Raw genomic sequence first — 26,536 nt, forward strand, 5'->3', positions numbered from 1 at the left:
CCTGCCTTATGTGAAGGGTGGGTTAGCACAATGAAGTTCAGTGAGGAACTTTAGAAGCTCTTCTTGAGAGATCCTCAAAACTCTCCAAGGGCCCTTTCCTTGATCTTTGGGTCCATCTTGAGTTCCGCATCCTCTTCTTCTCTCCTAGGTACGCCTGGCCCAGCTGGCTCGGGAAGACGCCGAGAGGGAAGTGAAGGAAAAGGAGGAAGCCCGGCGGAAGAAGGAGCTCCTGGACAAGATGGAGAAGGCCCGAAACGAACCGGTGAATGACTCTGACATGGTGGACAAGATGTTTGGTTTCCTAGGGACAACGACTTCGTTGCCCGGCCAAGAAGGTCAAGCCCCTAATGGATTTGAGGTAACGGGAAGCAGAAGAGATGCCGGATTGAACGGAATGGCTCCGTTCGCATGTGGAGGGGTGTGGAAATGTTAAAAAAATCTGGAAATTCAGAGAAGCTGATAGGCAGCATAATCATTTTCCAGAGCCCCCGTAATAGGAGCAAGAAGCTCGGGTGGACAAAATGGCTGCCGTGTGGGCAGGGCTTGGAAAATCCAGGATTTGCTGTGGCCTTTTCCCAACATTTCTCAGCAAAGCAGTTTTGGGAGGGAGTGGAGAAAAGCTGGGGGAAAGCCCGGGAGGTGGACAAAAGCACCACCACCCTGCGGGGTAGGCAAGACTATAAAGGCATTGAAACCTGAACAAATAATCACCCCCATTTCTTCTTAAATTTAAGTTGCAAATTCGAAAGCCGAGATCCAACGGTTGGAGCTCTGAATTGAATCAGATTAGCTCTCGTGCTGATGATTTTTTTCATCTCACCTTCTCCCCCAGGATCTTGAGAGGGCTCCCAAGGAGCTGGAGGAAGACGACCTCGATACAGCCTTACCCTTGCCGGAGGAAGAGGAAGAGGATCTCTCCGAGTACAAATTTGCCAAATTTGCTGCCACCTACTTCCAGGGCACGACCACCCACACGTATATCCGCCGCCCTCTTAAACAGCCGCTCCTGTACCATGAGGATGAGGGAGACCAGCTGGTGAGGAGTTTATCCGCTATCTGAAAGGCCGTCTCCGTTGTGTGAATTGGACTGGGCTCATGCCTGATTCTGTGGATTGCCCATTGAATGTGGGCTCTGTAAAGTTCTTCTCCCCTCTGTCCCTGAGTTTTTCCCACACTCTTGTTTCCCTCAGTTGTAAGTTTCTGTGGCTTCAAGGGGTTTTCCTATCCCGCACTTGCTTTGCTCCCCCTATGGGTCAATTCGATATTACACTGCATTATGTCAGGCATAAAAACCTGCGGTTTAATGTGAGAATGCAGAAAAGCCACCACTTCTAGGAGGCAATGGTCCCCAAACTGGGAGCTTGGGGATCCCAGAAAGGCCTTGAAGTTATAGCAAGGGCTCTGTGCCAAGAGGGGAGAGCGATTATAAACTCAGTAAATCAAGTCACAAACACAATAAGCCAGGCTTTCCTAACTAGGGTTTTGTGAAAGCCTGGGGTTTCTTGACAGCCCTGGAAGGATTTCATGAATGGGTGGGAGTGAAATAATGTTCTAATTTGTTAAACATTTATTATTGGAGGATAGAACCGTATATGGTGCTAGGCCAGGTGCTAGGGCCTAGAAAGCTCCAGTTCTGGTTGAGGCCTGCTTTATTTCTCTAGGGCTAGGAGTCTTCAGCAGATTTTGCGTGCTAGAGCTTAAGCTCCTGGTGGATTGAGCCGCTGGCAAAAACGCTTGTCCGTACAGAGCCCTCAAAGTTTAAAACAGCCTGCAAAATGGCACTCTTCCCCCAGGCATTTGGTTGAGGCCCAGGCTGCATCTCAACTATCCACCTGGGTCTCCTGCCTAATTGGGGGTTATTTTTGGATGAGCACCTCCCTCAAGCCAGGCAATGACAGAATCATATCATAATAGAGTTGTAAGGGACCTCCTGGGGCATCTAGTCCAACCCCCTGCACTATGCAGGACACTCACAACCCTCTTGCTCATCCACTGTCACCTGCCACCCCCTTGAGCCTTCCCAGAATCCTAGAGTTGGAAGGGACCTCCTGGGTCATCTAGCCCAACCCCCTGCACTATGCAGGACACTCACAACCCTCTCGCTCATCCACTGTCACCTGCCACCCCCTTGAGCCTTCACAGAATCAGCCTCTCCGTCAGATGGCTCTCCAGCCTCTGCTTAAAAATCTCCAAAGATGGAGAACCCACCTCCTCCCGAGGAAGCCTGTTCCACTGAGAAACCACTCTAGCGGTCAGACGGAATTTCTTTTGAATTAATTTCATCCCACTGGTTCTGGTACATCCCTCTGGAGACAGAACTCATCTGTTTGCCTGACTCGCTGGACTGTTTTCCTTGTCTAAGGCAAAGCAAATTAATAGGGTTTAAGGATTCAGTTTTGGTTGAATGTTAGCGTTTTACTTATTGTTCTTTACACCTTGTACGCTTTTACTATTTTGCACCGCCCCACGACCGTTTTCTTTTAATGGTGCGGTCTAGAAATCTCTGTATAAATAAGTAAAAAGGAGAGGAGGTGGTCCCGCGGATCTTTTTGTTTGACTTGTTTTTTCTTTCCTGGGGTTCTTGAATGTCAGGGCTCTCTCAGCCTCACCCACCCCACAGGGTGTCTGTTGTGGGGAGAGGAAGGGAAGGCAACTGGAAGCTGCTTTGAGCCTCCTTCGGGTAGGGAAAAGCAGCATATAAGAACCAACTCTTCTTCTTCTTCAGTAATCTCAGGGCTCTCTCAGCCTCACCTCCCTCACAGGGTGTCTGTTGTGGGGAGAGGAAGGGAAGGTGATTGGAAGCCACTTTGAGACTCCTTCGGGTAGGGAAAAGCGGCAGATAAGAACCAACTCTTCTTCTTCTTCAGTAATCTCAGGGCTCTCTCAGCCTCACCCACCCCACAGGGTGTCTGTTGTGGGGAGAGGAAAGGGAAGGCGACTGGAAGCCGCTTTGAGCCTCCTTCGGGTAGGGAAAAGCGGCATCTAAGAACCAACTCTTCTTCTTCTTCTTCTTCTTCTTCTTCCTGTCACTCTTTCATAGACAACCGAGGCGGTTTAAAATTGCATACCGTCGCAGACAAAATTTGGCACGAGAGAAAATTAAGATTCAGAAGTTCCATTTGCTTTAGGAAGAAGCAAAAATCAAAACTGTTCCCCCCCCCCAAAAAAAAATTCAAAGAGCAGAGTTGCAGAATTCATCTGCATCTCTCATCCATTGTGGCCCTGTGACTCCCTCCTTACTAACGGGGTTGCCAACCCCCAGGTTAACAAAGACCTCCTTTGTCACCTAACACCAGGCAGCCCTGGCTGTGTGGATTACGATTCTCCGCTTCATGGGGGACCTCCCGGAACCCAAATACCACACAGCGATGAGCGACGGCAGCGAGAAGATTCCGGTGATGACCAAAATTTACGAGACCCTGGGGAAGAAGACGTACAAGAAGGAGCTCCAGGCCTTGCAAGGCGAAGGAGAGGTAACAGTCATGTCGGTTAAAGAAAAAATATGTGTTTCTCCTCTTATTCAACAATCATAGAATCATAGAATTGGAAGGGATCTCCAGGGTCATCCAGTCCAACCCCCTGCAGAATGCAGGAATCAGTGTCCAGAAATTGAGATTTTCTGTGTCTGTTTTCATGATAGCCATCTCTCCAAAGATAGATGTTGTCCTGCAGTCTTCCCTTCTACCAGCCCTCAAAGCTGAGAGCCAGTTTGGTGTAGTGGCTAGGAGTGTGGACTCATAATCTGGCATGCCAGGTTTGATTCTGTGCTCTCCCACATGCAACCAGCTGGGTGACCTTGGGCTAGTCACAGCACTGATAAAGCTGTTCTGACCGAGCAGGAATATCAAGGCTCTCTCAGCCTCACTCACCTCACAGGGTGTCTGTTGTGGGGAGAGGAAAGGGAAGGCGACTGTAAGCCACTTTGAGCCTCCTTCGGGTAGAGAAAAGTGGCATCTAAGAACCAACTCTTCTTCTTCTTCTTCTTCTTCTTCTTCTTCTTCTTCTTCTTCTTCTTCTTCTTCTTCTTCTTCTTCTTCTTCTTCTATGTATGTGAGTGGCTACTCATTAATACTGGACGTTCCTCAGCAACAGTCTGGAGCCAGCTTGGGGGAGCTTCCAGTGGTTAAAAGCAGTGGCTTCTAATCTGGAGGGCCAGGTTTGATTCCCTGCTCCCCCACATGCAGCCAGCTTGGTGGCCTTGGCACTAGTCACAGTCCTGATAGTGCTGCTCTCACAAATAGCTGAGCTCTCTCAGCTCCACCTACCCCACAGGGTGTCTGTTGTGAGGAGAGGAAGGAGCGGTGATTTTAAGCCATTTTGAGACTCCTTCAGGTAGTAAAAAAGCAGGATATAGAAACCAACTCCACCTCCTCTTTCTTCTTGCACTGCCTGTGGAGCATTTTAAGAATCCGGCAGTTCTTTTCTGCCCAGTATGTCAGTAGGGGGGAAAAATAACCTCACAAGTTGTGTTTACCTCAGGGGTTTCAATCACAGGTTGTGATTAAAATACCAGGCCCCAAATACAATTCTGGCACCACCTGCTTAGTGTAGTGGTTGAGAGCCGTGGCCTCTAATCTGGAGAACTGGGTGACCTTGGGCCAGTTACAGTTCTCTCAGAGCTCTCTAACCTTCCTCACAGGGTGTCTGTTGTGGGGAGAGGAAAGGAAGGTGATTGATGGCCGCTTTGAGACTCCTTCGGGTAGTAAAAAATGGCGTACCAAAAGACCAACTCTTCTTCTTTTTCCCTTCCCGTGAACACTGTGAGCCAATTAATGGTTCTGGCAGATGATCCTGGCTAGTAACTCCCAAAGGGTATGTTTGTAGCTGACGTGTTAAGGGAAGTCAGACTAGTTTAGCTGGATTTTTCCTCTAAATTGGCCCCTGACAGCTGTTTAAGAGGTCCTTCAGTTTAGCATTGGTTGAACCCAGTCCCCAAACTATGTCAGTGTGGTGCATCCGTGGTCTTCAAAGATTGCCTCTTCCTTTTGCAGAGTGCTCACATAGACGGCCACAAGAAGAACAGCGTGCGGCACAAACTGGTGTCTCTGACGCTCAAGAAGAAATCCAAGTTAACCGAAGAGGTGAGCTCCGGTGTTCTTTGCATTCTCATAGAATGATAGAGTGGTAGAGCCCATGCTTGGTGTGCAGGAGGTCCCAGGTTCAATCCCCAACATCTCCAGTTAAGAGGATCAGGTTGTAGGTGACGGGAAAGACTAAGAGAGTTGGAAGGGACCTCCTGGGTCATCTAGTCCAACCCCCTGCACTATGCAGGACACTCACATCCCAATCGCTCATCTACTGTCACCTGCCACCCCCTTGAACCTTCACAGAATCAGCTTCTCCATCAGATGGCTCTCCAGCCTCTGCTTAAAAATCTCCAAAGATGGAGAACCCACCACCTCCTGAGGAAGCCTGTTCCACTGAAGAACCGCTCTAACGGTCAGGATCTTCTTCCGGATGTTTAGACAGAATTTAGAATCATAGATCCATAGAGTTGGAAGGGACCTCCTTAATGGAGGATGGTTCTCCTTGCTTCAGAGTACGCAAGATCTGATGAGATCAAGCCAGCCTGAGGTATCCCAGTCAGGATTCTGACCATGGTGGTTACAGTCTTAACTTAATCAAAGTCCAGTATTGTCTCACTTTATTGACTGGACAGAAAAAGGAAACACTGGACAAAATGGAACACACGGCAGTCCTATGAGTTGATGTTCGAAAGAGTTCCTACACGTTCAACCAATGCATTGGGGAGAAATATGTCAATTCTCATCAGCCAGGCTGCGGGGTCAGCAGCACGGGGATAGTTGGTAGATGACAGAGGAGCGAGAAATTCACTTCACACCCACCCGTTTCCCCTCTTCTCTCCCGGTTTGATCCAGGTGACCAAGAGGCTTCACGACGGGGAGTCCACCGTCCAGGGCAACAGCATGCTGGAGGACCGTCCGACTTCAAATCTGGAGAAACTCCATTTCATTATTGGAAACGGCATCCTCAGGCCAGGATTAAGGTTAGGAAGGAGTATGCAAACCGTATGGGTCTGGACATATTTTTTTGTTGTTTTTAAAGGAGATGTGACTGACCAGGCTGTTCTCTGGAAAGTCCTTATTTTGGCAAACTGGGTGTTGCAACGTATTTCCCTCTCTAGACATTTCTAGGCTCGTGTGCTTGTGCCGAAGCAGCCGAAGACGGCTCTTAACGTTTCCAGATTCAGCGGAACTTTGCAATTGTGGATTCTTTGCCATTGTAAAACCCTGGGGAGGTTTAATCTGAGTCTCCCTAATGTTCTTCCATCAGGGACGAAATTTACTGTCAGATCTGCAAGCAGCTGGCTCAAAACCCTTCCAAAAGCAGCCACGCCAGAGGGTGGATCCTCATGTCCCTATGCGTAGGGTGCTTCGCCCCGTCGGAAAAGTTTGTCAAGGTAAGCAAGATTGGCCAGGGGGAGGTGTTGAACAGAACCACGTGTCCCTTTGATCCCTGCCTCTAAATGTAGCCATGTTCACTGGTCATCTTTGGAGGCCTTGGTTTGGTTGCCCCTGCCCCTCTGAGGCTAGGCAGGGAGCAACACAAGGGCCTTCCCGGTTGTGGCACCAAAACTTCGGCACGCCTATCCCAGGAAGATACATTTGTCGCCCTCTATGGGTGTCTTCCACCCCCAAGGGAAGACTTTTTAAAATTCAGCATATCCACCCAATCCACTTGGGGAAGGCACTGGCAAACCGCCCCGTATTGAGTCTGCCATGAAAACGCTGGAGGGTCAGACATGACTCGGTGCTTGCACAGGGGATACCTTTACCTTTACCCAATCCACTAGTCTTGTTATATGTTTTTGTTGAACTATTGTGATTTATTTCATTGATTAAATCTCTATGCTGCCTAGAAATATTGCAACAAGCTGTAGGAATGCCACTGGACATTCCAAAATCTAAACGAGAGCCAGTTTGGTGCAGTGGTTAGGAGTGCGGACTTCTAATCTGGCATGCCGGGTTCGATTCTGCACTCCCCCACATGCAGCCAGCTGGGTGACCTTGCGCTAGTCACAGCACTGATAAAATTGGTCTGACCGGGCAGTGATATCAGCGCTCTCTCAGCCTCACCTACCCCACAGGGTGTCTGTTGTGGGGAGAGGAATGGGAAGGCGACTGTAAGCCGCTTTGAGCCTCCTTCGGGTAGGGAAAAGCGGCATATAAGAACCAACTCTTCTTCTTCTTCTTCTTCTAAACAAGGAACTGGTGCACAGCAAAGTTTTTATTGGGGTCCACTGAGGCAGCATTCACAAGTGACAAGCAGGATTTACTGGCTCCTCGTTTGCATTTTGGGATTGCCAGTGGCATTTCTATAGCTGGTTAACCTCTTTCTACTATTTCTATGTATTGTTTGCGCTTTCGAAGCATTTGATCAAAGCTTTTCTTCACATGGTACCGGTTCATGTTTACACAGTGGATTTTGTTCTTTTGCATAGCTGTCGCACATGGTGTACCTCAGTTTGTATTTTTGGCCCCTCCTAGACCAGCTAGCCTGCAGCAGTTTACAATGCATATAGAATCCGATAAAAACAACAGAACCTAACCTTAAAATACCCCTCCCATCTTTCCCAACAACCTCACCCCAAGCTATTTTAACCCTTTAAGTGTTGTTTTTGATGGTTCAAGTGTTTTTATGCATGATGCCCTGGGGACCCCGATTAGGTGGAAAGGCAGCATATAAATGTATTAGAAGAAGAAGAGTTTATTCTTATGTGCCACTTTTCTCTACACGAAGGAGTCTCAAAGTGGCTTACAATCACCTTCCCTTTCCTCTCCCCGCAACAGACACCCTGTGAGATGGGTGAGGCTGAGAGAGCCCTGAGATTACTGCTTGGTCAGAACAGCTTTATCAGTGCTGTGATTAGCCCAAGGTCAACCAGCTGGTTGCAAGTGGAAGAGGAGCCGGGAATCAAACCCAACTCGCCAGATTAGAAATCCGCGCTCCTAACCACTGCACCAAGCTGGCTCTCTTAAAGGAGTGTTACCTGCAGTGTTACCTGCCATGTTCTTCCAAAAATTCATGGCGCTGGGAGAAATCCTCGTTGCATCGTTCTGTCTCAACAGTACTTGAGGAACTACATCAACGGAGGCCCTCCGGGTTACGCTCCATACTGCGAAGAACGGCTCCGGAGGACGTTCGCAAATGGGACCAGGACTCAGCCCCCGAGCTGGCTGGAACTGCAGGTAAAAAGGAGCCAGAAGGTCTTTTGGAATTCCACTGGGGATGCCAGACACACATACACACACACAGGTGATGTGGGGATTTCCCACCACTGGGCCCCACTTTTCCACCTCTGATCAGCTGACTGGCAGGGAGGAATTACCACCCAAACAGGGAAGAACACCCGACATTCCGTGCCGAGGAATAACCAGACACCTCTAGGAAGCCCCTCGTGCAGGATGACCTCACAGGCAATCTGGATAAAACCTCAGACCAGAATGTATCTGTTGTAGCTTCCCGTCCCCCCTTAACTCCTTTGCTTTCCTCTGCTAGGCCACCAAATCGAAGAAACCCATCATGCTGCCCGTCACGTTCATGGATGGGACCACCAAGACTCTGTTGACCGACTCGGCAACGACGGCCAAAGAGCTCTGTAGCTCTCTGGCCGACAAGATTAGCCTGAAGGACCACTTTGGATTCTCACTGTACATCGCTCTTTTCGACAAGGTAGGGCGCAGAAGGCTGGGGAGATTAGTGGGCGTTGTTTTAAATGTGGGCGTTAGCTCTGATGATAGCTTAGAGGAAAGGTCAAGGTATGTCTCTTCTACCCTGCCGTCATAAGAACATAAGAGGAGCCATGTTGGAGCAGGCCAATGGCCCATCTAGTCCAACACAGTGTTACATAATAGGGCCAAAACCCAGGGTCTATCAGAAGGTCCACCAGTGGGACCAGAGCTCCAGAAACTTTCTCACTCTTGCCCCCCAAGCACCAATAAGACAGAGCATCACCACCCCAGACATAAGAACGTAAGAGGAGTCATGTTGGATCAGGCCAATGGCCCCTCAATTCCAACACTGTGTGGGGTGTCACAGTGTGGAAATCCCAGGGGCCATCAGGAGGTCCACCAGCAAGGCCAGAACTCCAGAAGCCCTCCCACTGTTACCCCCTCCCAAGCACCAAGAATACAGAGCAACACTACCCTAGATATATGAACATGAGAGAAGCCATGTTGGATCAAGCCAATGGCCCATCTAGTCTGACACTCTGTAAATACAACGTAGCCAAAACCCAGGTGCCACCAGGTGGCCCACCAGCAGGGACAGAACTCCAGAGGCCCTCTACTGTTGTCCCCTCCCAAGCACCAGGAATACAAAGCATCCCTGCCCCATATATAGGAACAAGAGAAGCCATGTTGGATCAGGCCAAAGGCCCATCCAGTCCAACACTCTGTGTCACACAAGAGCCAAAACCCAGGGGCCATCAGGAGGTCCACCAGCAGGGCCAGAAATCCAGAAGCCCTCCCACTGTGGCCCCCCAAGCACCAAGGAGACAGAGCATCCCTGCCCCACACATAAGAGAAGCTGTGTTGGATCAAGCCAATGGCCCATCCAGTCCAACACTCTGTGTCACAGAGTGGCCAAAATGTAGGGGCCACCAGGAGGTCCACCAGCAGGGACAGAAGCCCTCCCACTCTTGCTCTCTAGGCACCAATAGTAATAGAAGCAGTAATATTTTATTGATAACCCGCCCTTCCCCAAAGACTCAGGGTGGGTAACTACATGGAAATAAGCAGTAATAGTTCAATGTAAACACTAATCACTCGATATAAACGTTAAAATGATCATCATTCAGAATTAGATGAAAACACATTTCCTAAGCCACCTTCTCTCTTTCTAATGAGAGGGCAGATGAATGACGGTCTAGCTTGTATTTTAAGCAGACGGGTGTTTTGAGGCTGGATTTTTAGCATTATCTCCGGCCTTGACTGTAGGCCTGGCGGGACAGCTCCATCTTACCAGTCCTGCAGAGCTGTCCAAGGTCCTGCAAGGCCCCGATCTCCCCCAGGAGAGCATTCCACCAGGCTGTGGCCAGAACTGAAAAGGCCCTCGCCTGGTTGAGTCCAGTTTAACATCTTTGGGGCCGGGGGCTCTGAGCAAATTTTGCTTAGTAGATCTTCATTTCCTTTCAGGGGGGAAGGCTGAGCTTCATTGCCCCAGATAGAATGTTTCCTCTAGAGGACGGGTAGTCAAACTGCGGCCCTCCAGATGTCCATGGACTACAATTCCCAGGAGCCCCTGCCAGCGTTCGCTGGCAGGGGCTCCTGGGAATTGTAGTCCATGGACATCTGGAGGGCTGCAGTTTGACTACCCCTGCTCTAGATCTTAAGCTTAAGAGAGGCTGATGGACCCTTGCTCCAGATGTTTCTCCAATCTTCTCTTGAAGCTAACTATGCATGTAGCTGCTGCCACTTCCTGCGACAGGGAATTCCCTATAAAGGGCTACTAGTATGGCTGGAGAGCCTCTTGTGGCGCAGAGTGGTAAGGCAGCCGTCTGAAAGCTTTGCCCATGAGGCTGGGAGTTCGATCCCAGCAGCCAGCTCAAGGTTGACTCAGCCTTCCATCCTTCCGAGGTCGGTAAAATGAGGACCCAGCTTGCTGGGGGGCAAACGGTAATGACTGGGGAAGGCACTGGCAAACCACCCCGTATTGAGTCTGCCATGAAAACGCTGGAGGGGTCAGACATGACTCGGTGCTTGCACAGGGGATACCTTTACCTTTAGTATAGCTGGGTGATTTATGCTACATTAGCCGTAAACTGTCTGTCTCATCTCCCTCCTCTTGAACACAGTGAAGCTGTAGTATGACTGATGTATATGGTCACAGACCAGCTGAGTGACCTTGGGCTCCCCACAGCACTGATAAAGCTGTTCTGAATCTCAGGGCTCTCTCAGCCTCACCCACCTCAGAGGGTGTCTGTTGTGGGGAGAGGAAAGGGAAGGTGAATGTAAGCTGCTTGGTGACTCCTTCAGGGAGAGAAAAGCAGCATCTAAGAACCAACTCTTCTTCCTCTTCTTCTTCTAAAAACTTTGGGGAGATGTAATAAGTAGAACTTTTCACTATCGCTAGATTTTTTCAATGTAAGTCAGTAAAATGGCTTGAGGTTATAATGGTTTAAAATATTTTATATCCTTCAGACTGGCTTGAATCGCGTAGGAGCAAAATTTTTTAATTATTATTTTAATGCAATCGAAAAGAATTAAAAAAATAGGATAAAAGCTGAAAAAGCAAAAAGCAAAGAACAGGCATCATATCTTTTATAGTTACATTACTCAGGAAATTGTTACACTTTTTTATTTTACTTCATCTCTAACCAATCTTAAATCTCATACACTCTGTAAAATCGTTAGATCCTCTCCATATAAGAGGGAGTCCCAGTTGGGAATCTCTGTCTTAGATAGTCAGTGGTTGTCCAGGGTCTCTTGCTGAGGTCCTTTACGTCACCAACTGCCTGGTCATTTCCACCGGAGATGCTGAGGATTGAACTTGGGACCTCCTGCATCCCAAGCAGAGGCTCTGCCACTGAACCCTGCCCCTTCCCCTAACAGTTTGGGCGCCACTTCTTCAAACGGATGGCACACAGCCTCGTAAGCAGGGCCCAGCAACTAGCTGTGCAAAACCTAACATATGCCCCCATTTGCCTCTTCCCCCGCTAGGTCTCTTCCCTTGGGAGCGGGAGTGATCATGTGATGGATGCCGTATCTCAGTGTGAGCAGTACGCCAAAGAGCAGGGGGCCCAGGAACGCAACGCCCCCTGGCGGCTTTTCTTCCGGAAGGAGATCTTCACCCCTTGGCACAACCCCAGCGATGACACCGTGGCCACAAACCTGATTTATCAGCAGATCGTGCGGGGGGTGAAGTTTGGAGAATACCGGTGTGATAAAGTAAGCTGCTGGTGGTTAAGGCTCTGTTCAGACGCTGCTTGAAGACGGCCAGTGAGGGGGAGCTCCCCACCTCCTTAGGCAGCCCCCTCCATGGCTGAATTAGACTCCGAGAATCCTAGAGTGGGAAGGGGCCATGGAGGCCATCTAGTCCCACCCCCTGCTTAATATAGGATCAGCCTAAAGCTTCCAGGAGAAGGATCTGTCCAGCCGCTGCTTGAAGACGGCCAGTGAGGGGGAGCTCCCCACCTCCTTAGGCAGCCCCCTCCATGGCTGAATTAGACTCCGAGAATCCTAGAGTGGGAAGGGGCCATGGAGGCCATCTAGTCCCACCCCCTGCTGAGTGCAGGATCAGCCTAAAGCTTCCAGGAGAAGGATCTGTCCAGCCACTGCTTGAAGACGGCCAGTGAGGGGGAGCTCCCCACCTCCTTAGGTAGCCCATTCCACTGCTGAACTAGACTCCTAGAATCCTAGAGTGGGAAGGGGCCATGCAGGCCATCTAGTCCCACCCCCTGCTCAGTGCAGGATCAGCCTCAAGCATTCCGGAAGAAGGATCTGTCCAGCCACTGCTTGAAGAAGGTCAGTGAGGGGGAGCTCCCCACCTCCTTAGGTAGCCCATTCCACTGCTGATCTAGACTCACAGAATCCTAGAGTGGGAAGGGGCCATGCAGGCCATCTAGTCCCACCCCCTGCTCAGTGCAGGATCAGCCTCAAGCATTCCGGAAGAAGGATCTGTCCAGCCACTGCTTGAAGAAGGTCAGTGAGGGTGAGCTCCCCATCTCCTTAGGCAGCCCCTTCCACGGCTGAACTAGACTCCTAGAATCCTAGAGTGGGAAGGGGCCATGCAGGCCATCTAGTCCCACCCCCTGCTCAGTGCAGGATCAGCCTAAAGCTTCCAGGAGAAGGATCTGTCCAGCCGCTGCTTGAAGACGGCCAGGGAGGGGGAGCTCCCCACCTCCTTAGGCAGCCCATTCCACGGCTGAACTAGACTCCTAGAATCCTAGAGTGGGAAGGGGCCATGCAGGCCATCTAGTCCCACCCCCTGCTCAGTGCAGGATCAGCCTAAAGCTTCCAGGAGAAGGATCTGTCCAGCCGCTGCTTGAAGATGGCCAGTGAGGGAGAGCTCCCCACCTCCTGAGGCAGCCCCTTCCACTGCTGAACTAGACTCCTAGAATCCTAGAGCGGGAAGGGGCCATGCAGGCCATCTAGTCCCACCCCCTGCTCAGTGCAGGATCAGCCTAGAGCATCCAGGAGAAGGATCTGTCCAGCCGCTGCTTGAAGACGGCCAGTGAGGGGGAGCTCCCCATCTTCTTAGGCAGCTCATTCCACGGCTGAACTACTCTTGACTTTGGAAAAAATTTATTTGGAAGTTGGCATCCCTGAACCTCGGTGATGTACAAATCCATAATATCTATGGATACCCTTCAAGGCATCCATTTTCACCAGGGGAACTGATCTCTGTAGTCTGGAGATGAGTTCTAATTTTGGAGGCTCCCCAGAACATACTTATAGAACCACTGAGTTCAAACGGGTCCTACAGGCCATCTAGTCCCACCCCCTGCTCAGTGCAGGATCAGCCCAAAGCCTCCATGATAAATATCGATCCAGCCGCTGCTTGAAGGCTGCCAGTGTTTATCGTATGAAGGGAAGTTCTTGTCTTCAGAATCTTTAATATCAGACTAGATTCCCAGGGAATCTCCAGTTTCATCGTGAAACTTCTTCTTCAGCTTCGTAATAATTCCATACGGCCAACAAAATAGAGAACAAGGTCTCTTGAAAACAGAATAGAACAGACCTTTTCTTCATGCGTCACGGGAATGCTTCTTTTAAGACTGATTGACCCGCACATTTTCCCCCCCTGCTCACAATCATCCTTCAGTGTGTTTTTCTACCTTGTCTCCATCTGTCGTATCGCATGAGGAGTGTTGCTAGGAGATGCTGGGACAGGGGTGGTGAAATTGTGGCAGGGGCTCATGGTCATTGTAGTCCATGGACATCTGGAGAGCCAAAATTTCGCCACTCCTTCTCTAAGAGATCCTAAGGTTGGTCTGGCAGCCAAGCGAAGGACACTTGGGGATGGTTTGCCATTGCCTTCATCCATGGTCATGATTCCCTTGAACGTCTCCCATCCCAACGCTAACCAGGCTTGACCCTGCTTATCTTCTGAGCTCTGATGAGATCAGGGTTTCCTCGGCTATCCAGGTCAGGGTACACTTTCGGCAACCCTTGTCTGAACGTTGCCTCGGCCGAGAGATTGGTGTGACTTCCCAGCGTCTGGAGGAAGGTCATATTTCCGAGCCGCCTCTCCTTCGCCTTCTTCTCCCCCAGGAAGAAGACTTGGCCGAGCTGGCGTCTCAGCAGTACTACGTGGATTACGGCTCGGAGATGGTCTTGGAGCGGCTCCTCAACCTCATTCCCTCCTACATCCCAGACCGAGAGATCACCCCGTCGAAGACCTTGGAGAAGTGGGCTCAGTTTATCATCGCTGCCCACAAAAAGGTGAGCTTCTTCACGCAATGAGGTTTTGCTGGCCTTCAGGGGTCACAAAGAAAGCAACCTAAAGTCACAGAACCGTAGACACAGGTCATCTGGTCCAGGGGTCGTCAACCTGTGGTCCTCCAGATGTCCATGGACTACAGTTCCCATGAGCCCCTGCCAGCGAATGCTATTAGGGGCTCATGGGAATTGTAGTCCATGGACATCTGGAGGACCACAGGTTGATGACCACTGATCTAGTCCCACCCCCTGCTCAAGGCAGGATCAGCCTCAATCGGGGAATCAAACCCGGCTCTCTAGACTAGAAGCCGCCTCAGCTACTCCATGCTGCTCTTAACCACTGCGCCAATTAATAAAGTTTTGGTATTTCTGTTTCCTAAAAGGGAATCTATACGCAGAAGAGAGCAGATCCCAAGAAAGTCAAGGAAGAGGTGGTGGACTTTGCACGCTTCAAGTGGCCGCTGCTGTTCTCCAGGTTCTATGAAGCTTTCAAATTCTCAGGTAATTTGAGGGGGGGGGATGCCTTGGTAGGGGCTGGAGCCAAAGGAGGGAAGGCCCTGCCAGCTCTCCCGAGCAAATCCTGTGGGATTGCAGGACTTCAGACAGGCAGGCAGCTCCCCCAAGGGTTAATCTGATGACCCACGACTGCATGAGTCTTGCTGGAATACGTTTCTGTAATGCAAGCTAAGAGGCTGCCCTGCCCCTACCATGACCACTCTTAAAATCTCACATCTGTCTTCACTACAGTTGCCTGGTCCAAGTTGGGAGATTGTGTGTGTGGGGTGGTGAAATCTGGGGAGAACAGGAACCTCGGTGAGGTTCGATGCTGTACATAGAGCCTCCCCTCCCCCAAAGCATGCATTTTCTCCAGGAACACCAATTTCTGTAGTCAGGAAATGAGCTGCAATTCTGGGGGATGCTCCAGGGCCTACCTGGAGGCTGGCATCCCTAGAGTTCAGCTGCAGAGTATTTCAGGAGGAAGCCACATGGTCTACAGTCCAGTAGCGACTCAAAGACCGATAAGATTTTCATAGAATGAGTTGGAAGGGCCCAGGGAGGCCATCTAGTCCCACCGCCTGCTCAAGGCAGGATCAGCCTCAAGCATCCTTGAGAAGTCTCTATCCAGCTGCTGCTTGAAGACCGTCAGTGAAGGGCTAAACATTCAAGAGTCAAAGCTCTCTACATTAGATACCAAACACAATCTGATGAAGAGGGCTTTGACTCTCAAACACTTAGGTGTTAGGGCATGAATCTGTTCCACCTTGGGCCATGGCTCATTGGTAGAGCAGTTGCTTGGCCTGCAGAAGGTCCCGGGTTCAATCCCCAGCATCTCCAGTTAATAGGACTGGACGGAAGGTGACAAGGAAGACCTCTGCCTGAGATTCTGAAGAGCTGTGCCAGGGGACAGTGGCTCAGTGTCAGAGTCTCTGCTTGGTGGGCAGAAGGTCCCAGGTTCAGTCCTGGACATCTCCAGTAGGAAAAAAAGGAGATGATGGGAAAGACCTTGATCTGGGACTCTGGACAGCTGAAGAGACAGGCTCAATGGCAGAGTTTTTGCTTTGCATGCAGAAGGTCCCAGGTTCAATCCCCAGCATCTCCAGTTCAAAGGACCAGGCACCTTCTCTGCCTGAGAAGGTGGAGCCATGGAGAGGGGCTGTGGCTCAGTGGTAGAGCATATGCTTGGTGTGCAGAAGGTCTCAGGTTCAATCCATGGCATCTCCAGTTGAAAGGGCCAGACAGGAGGGGATCTGTCTGAGACCCTGGAGAGCTTCTGTCAGTCTGAATAGACAATACTCATTTTGTCAGATTGATGGCCTGATTCAGTATAATAAGCAAACCAGAGGACACGGGGACACCTAAAAGGTGACACAAAAGGTGACACAAGACTTGTGTGTGTCTACTTGCTACACTGGATTTAGTGATTTTGTGTTACCATTTAGGTGTCCCTGTGTCCTCTGGTTTGTTCATTGTTCTGCATATTTCACTGGGTCCCGCCCTTCTTTCTCTGTATCTGATTCAGTATAAGACAGCTTCATGTGTGTCCAGGTGTGTGTGCCTAAAGAGGGCTGTTATTATTATACTAGGGGCCAAGCCCGTTGCATTCAGGAATACAACGGGCGCTAGATTAGAGGGGTGGAGTGGAAGAACTCTGCGGACAGACTTTGCCTCCTACCAGGACCTGGAAAGGTTTGCAGGCGGCTGTTAGGCAACTCTCCAGCAGGGGCAGCTCTCACACAGCAGGGATCTGCAGCCTCCGAGCCTCCGAGGAAAGTGGGAGGAGGAGGGGGTCGTCAGGAGTGGGGCATGGCTGGCTGGCTGCTGGACAGACAGGCAAGCCGGTTGGAGGAGGAAGCACTCAGGGGCGGGACTGCTGCCCTGAGTGGATATTAAGCGCTGAGTGGCACTTAAGCCATGAGACCAGCTCCTCCTCCAAGCCCTTACCAGAAATACACAGTGGAACAGATATTAAAAGTAGAGAGAGGTGCTTGTCATTGGGAAATAAATTCAATTCAATTAAAGCTGGATGCCTTTGTTGGTTTTGGCATAACACTTCCCGCCTGCCGAAGAGGCAAGTCTTCCTTTGCACAGGTGGGCTTGCCTCTTCCGCAGTCTGTCAAGCTGCATCAGAAACAGCAGTAAAGCTCAGGCCGCCCGTGTTATTCTCTTCCATAGTCCTTTGGAATGGCAAACCGGAATGGTTGCGGAAGGCACCTTTGCTCGCTGCGTTTAAGAAGGCGTGTAAGCTGGTTTTATTCCAGAGGGCGTTTGGCGGAGGGTAAAACGTTTTGGCAGATTTTGGCTGCGTTCTGTGGTTTTCCTTTGGTGTTCGTGCGGAGCGTTTTTAATTCTGTGTGTTTAAACGGTATGCTTTTTAAGTTCAACGCGTTCTGTAACTCTTTGCTCTTCTAAGCCCGTAAGCTGTGCCTTTTTAAATAAAATGTGGGGTTTAAATCTGGAGATTTTCCCGATCTTGTTAACTTGATTGTTATGTTATGTGTCCTTGCAACTGCGTATCATGGTCTTTGCTGCTTTGAGTCTGAGGCAGAATAACCATGCTTTAAATAAATTTTGTTTTTGTTTTTGATTACACCTCCTTTACGTCCCAGGGCCCAGCCTTCCCAAGAACGATGTGATCGTGGCTGTGAACTGGACGGGAGTATACTTCGTAGATGAGCAGGAACAGGTCCTTCTAGAACTTTCCTTCCCGGAAATTACTGCCGTCTCTAGCAGCAGGTAAGAAGAAGAAGAAGAAGAGTTGGTTCTTATATGCCGCTTTTCTCTCCCCGAAGGAGGCTCAAAGTGGCTTACAATCGCCTTCCCTTTCCTCTCCCCACTACAGACACCCTGTGGGGTGGGTGAGGCTGAGAGAGCCCTGATATCCCTGCTCGGTCAGAACAGTTTTATCAGTGCTGTGGCGAGCCCAAGGTCACCCAGCTGGTTGCATGTGGGGGAGTGCAGAATCGAACCTGGCATGCCAGATTAGAAGTCCGCACTTCTAACCACGACACCAAACTGGCTCTCTAACTAAGGAAGTGACGTGTCCATTAGGCAGGAAGTCCGTTTTGAAGGATGTGTTAATGACGACCTCAGATAGCTATGTTTACGTCATGATGATGCTATTGGCAACAGGAGTCTAGCCCTGGCTTCCTCAACCCTTGACAGGCCTGAAAGGGTGGGAGTTAATCTGTGGGGCTGCTTGTCTGCCTATGTCCCCCACAGGGCTCTCTGCTCTGCGGGTATGAATCTCCTGGTGGTCCGGGGGGGGGGGATGGGAAGTTAACTCCAATGAATAGCCACCTTTTTATGTGTCTTAATGTGTTGGGGATCTTAAGGGTTCTGTGTTTTTATTATTTTACTGTAAACTGCAGTGAGTCTTTGGGAGCAGCAGTGAATGAATGAATGAATGAATGAATGAATGAATGAATGAATGAATGAATGAATGAATGAGTGGATGGATGGATGGATGGATGGATGGATGGATGAAATATTTTTAAAAACATTTATTAGGTGATCTCACCATGTTAACCTGCCCCTCAAAAAAAAAAAAGGTCAATTATGGGCCTAGAGGGGGTGGGAAGGGGAGGCAGGTGGGCTTGTCCTCAGCTCTGCTTCCCATCCATATCAGCGTGATCACGCCGCTTCTGGCTTCTGGGGTTTCTTGAAGAATGAAGAAGGTTTCAGGGGGTTCTCAAAGGTAAAAAAGCTGAGAGATGCTGGCCAAGCACTAGAGCACAGTTTCCCAATGTGGGGCCAAGTGTCATAAGAGAACGGGTGGGACCTTTGGCTGCTGGGCGTCTGCTTGGCCACTGGAGATTTGATTGGTGGTACAGATTTTTAAAATATCCCAGCTGCTCCCACAGTACACTCTGTGACTGAAGATAAGTTACGACCACCATTTTGTGGCTGTTTCCACCTCCCTTGGAAGCCATTTTGTCACTGCGCCTGTTGCCTGGAGATAGAATTGCCAGCTCAGGATTGGGAAATACCTGGAGACGTTCGGGGTGGAGTTGGGAGTGGGCAGGGTTTGGGTAGGGAGGGACCTCAGTAGAGTGCAACCCTATGGAGTCCACCCTCCAGGGGAACTGGTCTCTGTGGTCTGGAGATGAGCTATTATTCCAGGAGATCTCCAGGCATCCCTAATGCAGGTGAGCCCTGGCGTTTGTTTGGCACACAGCTGTAGACTCCTAGAATCCTAAAGGGGGAAGAGGCCATGCAGGCCATCTAGTCCCACCCCCTGCTCAGGGCAGGATCAGCCTAGAGCATCCAGGAGAAGGATCTGTCCAGCCGCTGCTTGAAGACGGCCAGTGAGGAGGAGTTCCCCACCTCCTTAAGCAGCCCCTTCCACGGCTGAACTAGACTCCTAGAATCCTAGAGTGGGAAGGGGCCATAAAGACCATCTAGTCCCACCCCCTGCTCAGTGCAGGATCAGCCTCAAGCATCCAGGAGAAGGATCTGTCCAGCCGCTGCTTGAAGACGACCAGTGAGGGGGAGCTCCCCACCTCCTTAAGCAGCCCCTTCCACGGCTGAACTGGACTCCTAGAATCCTAGAGTGGGAAGGGGCCATAAAGACCATCTAGTCCCACCCCCTGCTCAGTGCAGGATCAGCCTCCAGCATCCAGGAGAAGGATCTGTCCAGCCGCTGCTTGAAGACCGCCAGTGAGGGGGAGCTCCCCACCTCCTTAGGCAGCCCCTTCCACTGCTGAACTAGACTCCTAGAATCCTAGAGTGGTAAGGGGCCATGCAGGCCATCTAGTCCCACCCCCTGCTCAGTGCAGGATCAGCCTCAAGCATCCAGGAGAAGGGTCTGTCCAGCCGCTGCTTGAAGACCACCAGTGAGGGGAGCTCCCCACCTCCTTAGGCAGCCCCCTCCACTGCTGAACTAGACTCCTAGAATCCTAGAGTGGGAAGCGGCCATAGAGGCCATCTAGTCCCACCCCCTGCTCAGTGCAGGATCATCCTCAAGCATCCAGGAGAAGGATCTGTCCAGCCGCTGCTTGGAGACACTCAGTACATGAGAAGAAGGTCTGAGCATGCATGCTCATCCTGCCTTGAGCAGGGGTTGGACTAGATGGCCTGCATGGCCCCTTCCCACTCTAGGATTCTATAATTTTACACACTGCCCTTGACAGGTTTTTGTCAACCAGGGCTTGCTTGTGACGTCATGTCTGAACACGGCCTCAGATTCCTGTCCCCGCATGCCCTGATGACGCAGGGGGTCTTTTTTTCTGTGGCCCTTGTTCTAGAGGGGGCAAACTCCAGGGGCAGAGCTTCACCATGGCGACCATCAAAGGAGACGAGTACACGTTCACCTCTAACAACGCCGAGGACATCCGGGACCTGGTGGTGACTTTCCTGGAAGGCCTCAGGAAGAGGTCGAAGTACGTGGTCGCTCTCCAAGACAACCCGATCCCTGGTAAGAAAAACAAGCTGACTCAATTTTTACAAATATAATCTCTCATGGCCAACCATTTGTCCCTCGGAAGGAACTAAAAATGGCTGGGAATCCCTGCTTTAGACCCTGGAGAAGCTCCTGAAACGTTTTTCAGGCTTCAAGGACCCCACAACAAGGCAGGAAGTGATGTCAGCTGGGCGCAACTTCCGGCCATGGCTGAGGAGGCTTGGGTGGGGGGCAAGAAAGAAGGCAGTTTGAGACAGGAGTAAGCAACCAGGCTCTATCCCCATTCCCAGGTGAGAATGCCACTCCCAGGTCGATGGAACAGGCCAGTTCCCTGCTCTCATGGCAACACCAGGAATAGTTTGTGGCCAAGTCCATTAAGGCAGGATATAGGGGAAAGATGGAGAGCCCTGGGTGCAAATCCAGAGTACAGCCTTGTGTCTGGGTGAGCTGTGGGCCCTGCAGGAGCTTTCTGCATTCTGCAGAGCCTCCAAAATTGAGCTCTTTGTCTTTGGTTAGCACCCAGGTTGTTGCCAGCTAGGCCCCCTCTCCCTCCCCAATAATGGGTCTATCAGTCTTTTGGGCGTGGGGATAGAGTTATTTATCACCTTGTTTGCTGTGGGTTTTCTGTATTGTATTGGTATGTCCTTTTGATGGGGGTTTTAGTGGTTTTTTTTTAATGAGGACTTTGTGACCCACCATGAGCCATTGTATGGGAGTGGCGGGATATAAGTCACATGGATGGATGGATGGATGGATGGATGGATGGATGGATGGATGGATGGATGGATGGATGGATGGATGGATGGATGGATGGATGGATGGACGGACGGATGGATGGATGGACGGATGGACGGATGGTCGGACAGACAGACAGATTCTAATAAAGAGAGAGAGAGGAAGAAAGAGAAAGAGAGAGAGAGAGAGAGGAAGACAGGAAGGAAGGAAGGAAGAGAGATACAGAGTTACATACAGAGGAAAAAAGGAAGGAAGGAAGGAAGAGAGAAAGAGAGAAAGAGAGAGAAAGAAATGAAGAAAGAAAGGAAGAAAGAAAGGAAGAAAGAAAGAAAGAAAGAAAGAAAGAAAGAAAGAAAGAAAGAAAGAAAGAAAGAAAGAAAGAAAGAAAGAAAGAAAGAAAGAAAATACTTAACTACTTAGGCTCCAAGTTGCCACCTGTACCATGAACCCCCCCCCTGGCCAGCTCTGACCTCTCCCCGCCTCCCTTCAGTTTCATGCACGGACAATAACCGGGGGGAGGGTTTCCCCTCCACCCGCCCAAGTGACCCTTCTGCCTTGTCACAGTGAGCGAGGACTCCGGCTTCCTCGGCTTCCTCAAAGGAGACTTGATCGTTCTGGACCAGGACACGGGAGAGAACGTGATGAACTCCGGCTGGGCCAACGGAGTCAACGAGAGGACCAAGCAGAAAGGGGACTTCCCGACGGATGCTGTTTATGTCCTCCCCACGGTCACCATGCCTCCTCCGGAGATCGCGGTAAGCGGGACAGGCAGGGCGCCATCAGGGGAGGGGTTCCGGGCCCCTTAAGTCAGGGGTAGTCAAGCTGTAGTCCTCCAGATGTCCATGGACTACAATTCCCATGAGCCCCTGCCAGCGAACGCTGGCAGGGGCTCATGGGAATTGTAGACCATGGACATCTGGAGGACCACAGCGTGACCACCCCTGGCTTAAGCCTCTTTCCATGAGCAGAAATCAAGCAGCTAAGACTTGAGTCCAGGTGCATGTTAGTATTATTACCATCGATCACTGACATAGACAGTTTTATTTCTCCTATGTTTTTGTGAACTACAACTGAATTCCGGGGAGCTGATTGGCTGTTTTGGCACAGAATGATCACATGGCTGCATTTGGATGCTGCGACACGGTTTACTAATTTAACAGAATTAACTTTTGCTTTATATTCCCACCGTCATGATGGTCAGTTCATAGTCTGAGGAAGAGCGCTTGCACTCAAAAGCTCACGCCCTGAATAAATCTTTGTTGGTCTTAAAGCTGCCGCCGGACTCTGAATTTTGTTGTGCTACTTCGGACCAACATGGCTGCCCATTTGAGTCTAGTATTATTGTATATTATACTTACAGGCCGCCACTCCAAGCTTTCAGCTCATGGCGGCTGATGACCAATAGAAAAGTGGTGAAATAAAACACACAAAAACCCTTTGATTCCCACAACTCCCCCCCCCCCCGACCCTGCCTCCCCGTATCTGCCAAGTCCTCCAGGGTTGATGCTACCAGTGGGAGCCCTTAGAAGAGGGCTCCATCTTACAGGCCCTGCAGAACCGAATTATCTCCAGCGATGCCTTGAAGGAGAAGCAGAGATGGTTGGCCACTGCCTTCCTCTGCAGAGTCCTTCCTTGATGGTCTCCCTCTAGGTAGCACTGCAGCTTAGCTTCCAATTTAGGCTGGCCCCAGCAAACAGCTTTCAAACAGGCTTCTGCACCAGAGGCCCAATTCGGACCGATTCGGGTTCGGCGCCCGTTAAAGTCAATGGCGCCAGGGCCATAATGGGAAGTCTGGTGTCCCTGCCTTTCCCAGGGCCTGGGGGGGTGGGGGTTCCAGTTACAGCCCCCAAATTTTCAGGGTAACTCCAGGAGGCTCTTCCCTGACGCCCCTCCGAAGTTCACAACGATTGGACCACGGGGTCCACATCCAGGGGTTCCGAAAGAGGGCGCCCCCAGCTGCCCCATTCTATCCAATGGGACGGGTTCTATTTAACTGAAAAGATTAAATAAAGCAGCACTGACATTTCTTCTGGTTTGCCCAGGCACTGGTGACCATGACCCCAGACCAGAGGCAAGACGTCATCCGGACGGCTTCGCTGGTGTCCTCGGACAGCGAAGAGAGGGCAAAACCGTACACCCTGGAAGAATTTTCCTACGATTATTTTAGGTAACGGGGTTACAACAAAGTGGGAGAGGCTGAGCTCTCTCTGCTTCTGCTAAGGTGACCTTGGCTCTTTCGTCTCCCTCCCCTTTGCTTTGAAGCAGAGGGAAAGCCCAGCGCATAGAAAGGCCAATTATAAATGCATATTATGCATCCATCTTAAAGCTTTAATAGCAACAAATACAGCCTCATTCAGGGGTAATCAAACTTCGGCCCTCCAGATGTCCACGGACTACAATTCCCATGAGACCCTGCCAGCGAACGCCAGCGCAAGCATCAATTACCTGTACAAAGAACTGCAAAAAGATCTTATATCTACTTACAGGGCTATTCAGATTGCTCACAGACACTATATTTTTTTCATATGTTTCACATAATAAATAATAATTATTTTTATTTATTTAATTTCTTATCTGCCACTCCCAAAAGGCCCAGTGAAAACGTCCCCTTAAAACACAGACGTAAATTACAATCAAGGGAGGTAAATGCATGAGATACGGCAGAACCCCAGTTCAAGCTCAAACTCAGCCCATTCCCCCGCCCCGATATAATCTCCTAAGGGAGGAAAACAAGGGGTGCAGATGGCACCCATAGCCGCTGTTCAAATCTCCTGATTTCCTGGTCAGTCCGGTAAGAAAGTATGCAAACTTCTGTCTTCCTTGTCTCCACATTGCATCTTATCACATATTCAAGGTCAGCTCAGGAAACTCCCAGCCAGGGACCACCTGGGAGATTCTTGGAAGACTCCGTAGCAGATCCTGTTTCTCATGCAAGTTTTATCCAGTGGACAAAAATACCAACCCATCCAATTCTGTTGTCTCTTATCCAAGTTGTCCTTATTGAAAAAGGCAGTGCTCTGTTTACTCCGTGTAAATAATATCTAGGGAAACTTTCTCACTGAGTCAAAAAGGCACAAGCTATCTGCAGCTGGCTGTTATCGGTTGGATGGTATATTTGTTTATTTATTTTTGTATTTTATACCGCTGCTCCCAGCAAGGTGGCTTGAGGCGGTTTACAAAAAAAGAAGAAAGTAACCTAATCCAGCCTCTTGTGGCGCAGAGTGGTAAGGCAGCGATATGCTGTCTGAATCTGTCTGCTCATGAGGCTGGGAGTTCAATCCCAGCAGCCGGCTCAAGGTCGACTCAGCCTTCCATCCTTCCGAGGTCGGTAAAACGAGTACCCAGCTTGCTGCTGGGGGGTAAACGCTAATGACTGGGGAAGGCACTGGCAAACCACCCCGTATTGAGTCTGCCATGAAAACGCTGGAGGGCGTCACCCCGAGGGTCAGACATGACCCGGTGCTTGCACAGGGGATACCTTTAACCTAATCCAATAAAAGCATACACATTAACAAACACTTTAAAAACAATCCACAGCAACACACAAGATGCCGGGTTCCTATATGTCCTAAAAAATAAGAGTGACGTAAGGCTCTCGGCACCATCTAGCACCGCACACACGAGCCAGGGGGAGGGGGAACCCGATCATATACCCAAGGGCTCCCACCCCAAAAATTTATAATTGGCCTTTCTAAACATTGGGCTTTTTATCTAGCCATTTAGGTTTGCCTTTTGCTTCCTTGGTTTTTGTTTCTTGAAGCAGAGGGCAGCAAAATGTCTTATATGGCTGAATAGTCCCCCTTATTAAACCCTCCCTGGACGATCCCCCCTTTTCTCCTGGCCAAAGCTCGCCAGTTTGGTTCTGGACAATCCCAGTTCAGTGGGAGTTCCCACACCTCAAACCGAACCAGGGTTTTTAGGTCCGCGCCCATCCCTACTTCTTTCCACGTAACGAAGCCTCGAGATCTCACGCACAGCCCTGTTTCTTCGTCCCCTCCCCGTTTACTGCCAGGCCTCCTCCGAAGCACACGCTCAGCCGGGTCATGATCACCAAAAACCGAGGGAAGGACAAGATGTGGTCGTACACCCGCGAGCCCATCAAGCAGCCCCTGCTCAAAAAGATCCTGGGAAGCGAAGAGCTCTCTCAAGAGGCGTGCATGGCTTTCATCGATATCCTTCCGAGGGCAGTGCCGATTGGGAAGAGCTGGACGATTGGGAAGAGCCAGCGGGGTTCATAGTGGAAACCAGAGAGAAGGCCAGGGCAAATCCTCCTTCTGAGGAGTCATCTTCTTGGGAGGTTTGGTTAACACAGCAGAGCTTTCTTGGTCACAGAAGTGTGATCTTGAGTCCAGCCAAGAAATCTCCCAAGTAGAGGTTTGATTAAAAGGTAGACTTGCCATCAACTCAAGTAGGTCCAGTTCATCTTCAAGTTACAGTGGAAAGAAGACAAAGAAGTCTGATTTTAAGGAGTCCTTTCCTTATCCCAGATGGCCCACTTGTCTGGTGTCATGCATGTGGGACGATGAGGGCGTTGTCTCTGCAAAAAAGTCAATAAGACTTTCCTGCAAGAATAAAACCCTTTCCTGCAAGAGGTCAATAAGAGGTTTTCCCATTAATCATGTTTTCTCTCTAATGAGTGGCATAAATTGAGGCAATTCGGCAAATTCTAACACAGTCAGCAGCCATTTAATGGAATGGCCGTTAAATGGTTTTTAACAAAACCCGGGGAAAGGATGTTCTGTTTGGAAACCAGATCTACGATGGTTATCCCGCCTTAACGAGGATTTCGTACCCGTCCTGAAGTACATGGGCGACTACCCTTCCAAAAGGACCCGCTCGGTGAACGAACTGACCGACCAAATATTCGAAGGGGCCCTGAAAGCCGAACCCCTCAAAGACGAGATCTACTCCCAGATCCTGAAGCAGCTGACGGACAACCACATCAAGTAAGGGGCAGGGTGGTGCAGTGGCTAGAGCAGGGGTGGTCAAACTGTGGCCCTCCAGAGGTCCATGGACTACAATTCCCATGAGCCCCTGCCAGCAAATGCTGGCAGGGGCTCATGGGAATTGTAGTCCATGGACCTCTGGAGGGCCACAGTTTGACCACCCCCTGGGCTAGAGTGTGTCAGTCTTTGAGCAGGGACGATGGGGACTCAAATCCCCCTTCCCTCAGCTAGGAAGCTTTCCTCACCTGGCCTGCCTTGTAATATTGTTGTTAGACTATGCAAGATCTGCAGCGTGCATAATTTAGCAGAATATAAAGGGTGTCCTGCAGGGGGCATCGGAGGAGATGTATATTTAGCATAGTTAATTCCAGAACTTTTCAAATGATCTCCTCCAATGTCCCTGTCAGCTCAACAGGAGACTTCCTGCTTTTTGAGCACACTTCCTCCCTGCTTGCCCCCAGGACAGCGGTCGAACAATAGAAGAATGACTGCAGACAACAGCTAGCTAGAGAGTTAGGTCTTTCTCTTTCTCTTTCTCTACGTAGTTGTTTCTC

At 50.2% G+C, this 26,536-nt stretch overlaps 1 protein-coding gene across 6 annotated transcripts in view; it reads left to right on the top strand.

Annotated features, from left to right (window-relative positions):
• MYO7A (myosin VIIA) overlaps positions 1-26,536 on the top strand; it is a 125,093-nt gene that overhangs the window by 85,993 nt on the left and 12,564 nt on the right. For all 6 annotated transcript variants that reach the window (XM_077341258.1, XM_077341259.1, XM_077341257.1 and 3 more), the window contains 17 exons: positions 149-358; positions 833-1,036; positions 3,297-3,473; positions 4,992-5,081; positions 5,880-6,007; positions 6,295-6,421; positions 8,091-8,210; positions 8,521-8,694; positions 11,682-11,909; positions 14,235-14,405; positions 14,786-14,903; positions 17,510-17,636; positions 20,147-20,316; positions 21,601-21,791; positions 23,079-23,203; positions 25,049-25,206; positions 25,829-25,982. In XM_077341258.1, the coding sequence (XP_077197373.1) occupies positions 149-358; positions 833-1,036; positions 3,297-3,473; positions 4,992-5,081; positions 5,880-6,007; positions 6,295-6,421; positions 8,091-8,210; positions 8,521-8,694; positions 11,682-11,909; positions 14,235-14,405; positions 14,786-14,903; positions 17,510-17,636; positions 20,147-20,316; positions 21,601-21,791; positions 23,079-23,203; positions 25,049-25,206; positions 25,829-25,982 (2,672 nt within the window). The remainder of the gene's footprint in view (positions 1-148; positions 359-832; positions 1,037-3,296; positions 3,474-4,991; positions 5,082-5,879; positions 6,008-6,294; positions 6,422-8,090; positions 8,211-8,520; positions 8,695-11,681; positions 11,910-14,234; positions 14,406-14,785; positions 14,904-17,509; positions 17,637-20,146; positions 20,317-21,600; positions 21,792-23,078; positions 23,204-25,048; positions 25,207-25,828; positions 25,983-26,536) is intronic.

Source organism: Paroedura picta, chromosome 6 (genome assembly GCF_049243985.1).
Source record: "Paroedura picta isolate Pp20150507F chromosome 6, Ppicta_v3.0, whole genome shotgun sequence".
In the NCBI taxonomy this organism is placed as follows: Eukaryota; Metazoa; Chordata; class Lepidosauria; order Squamata; family Gekkonidae; genus Paroedura; species Paroedura picta.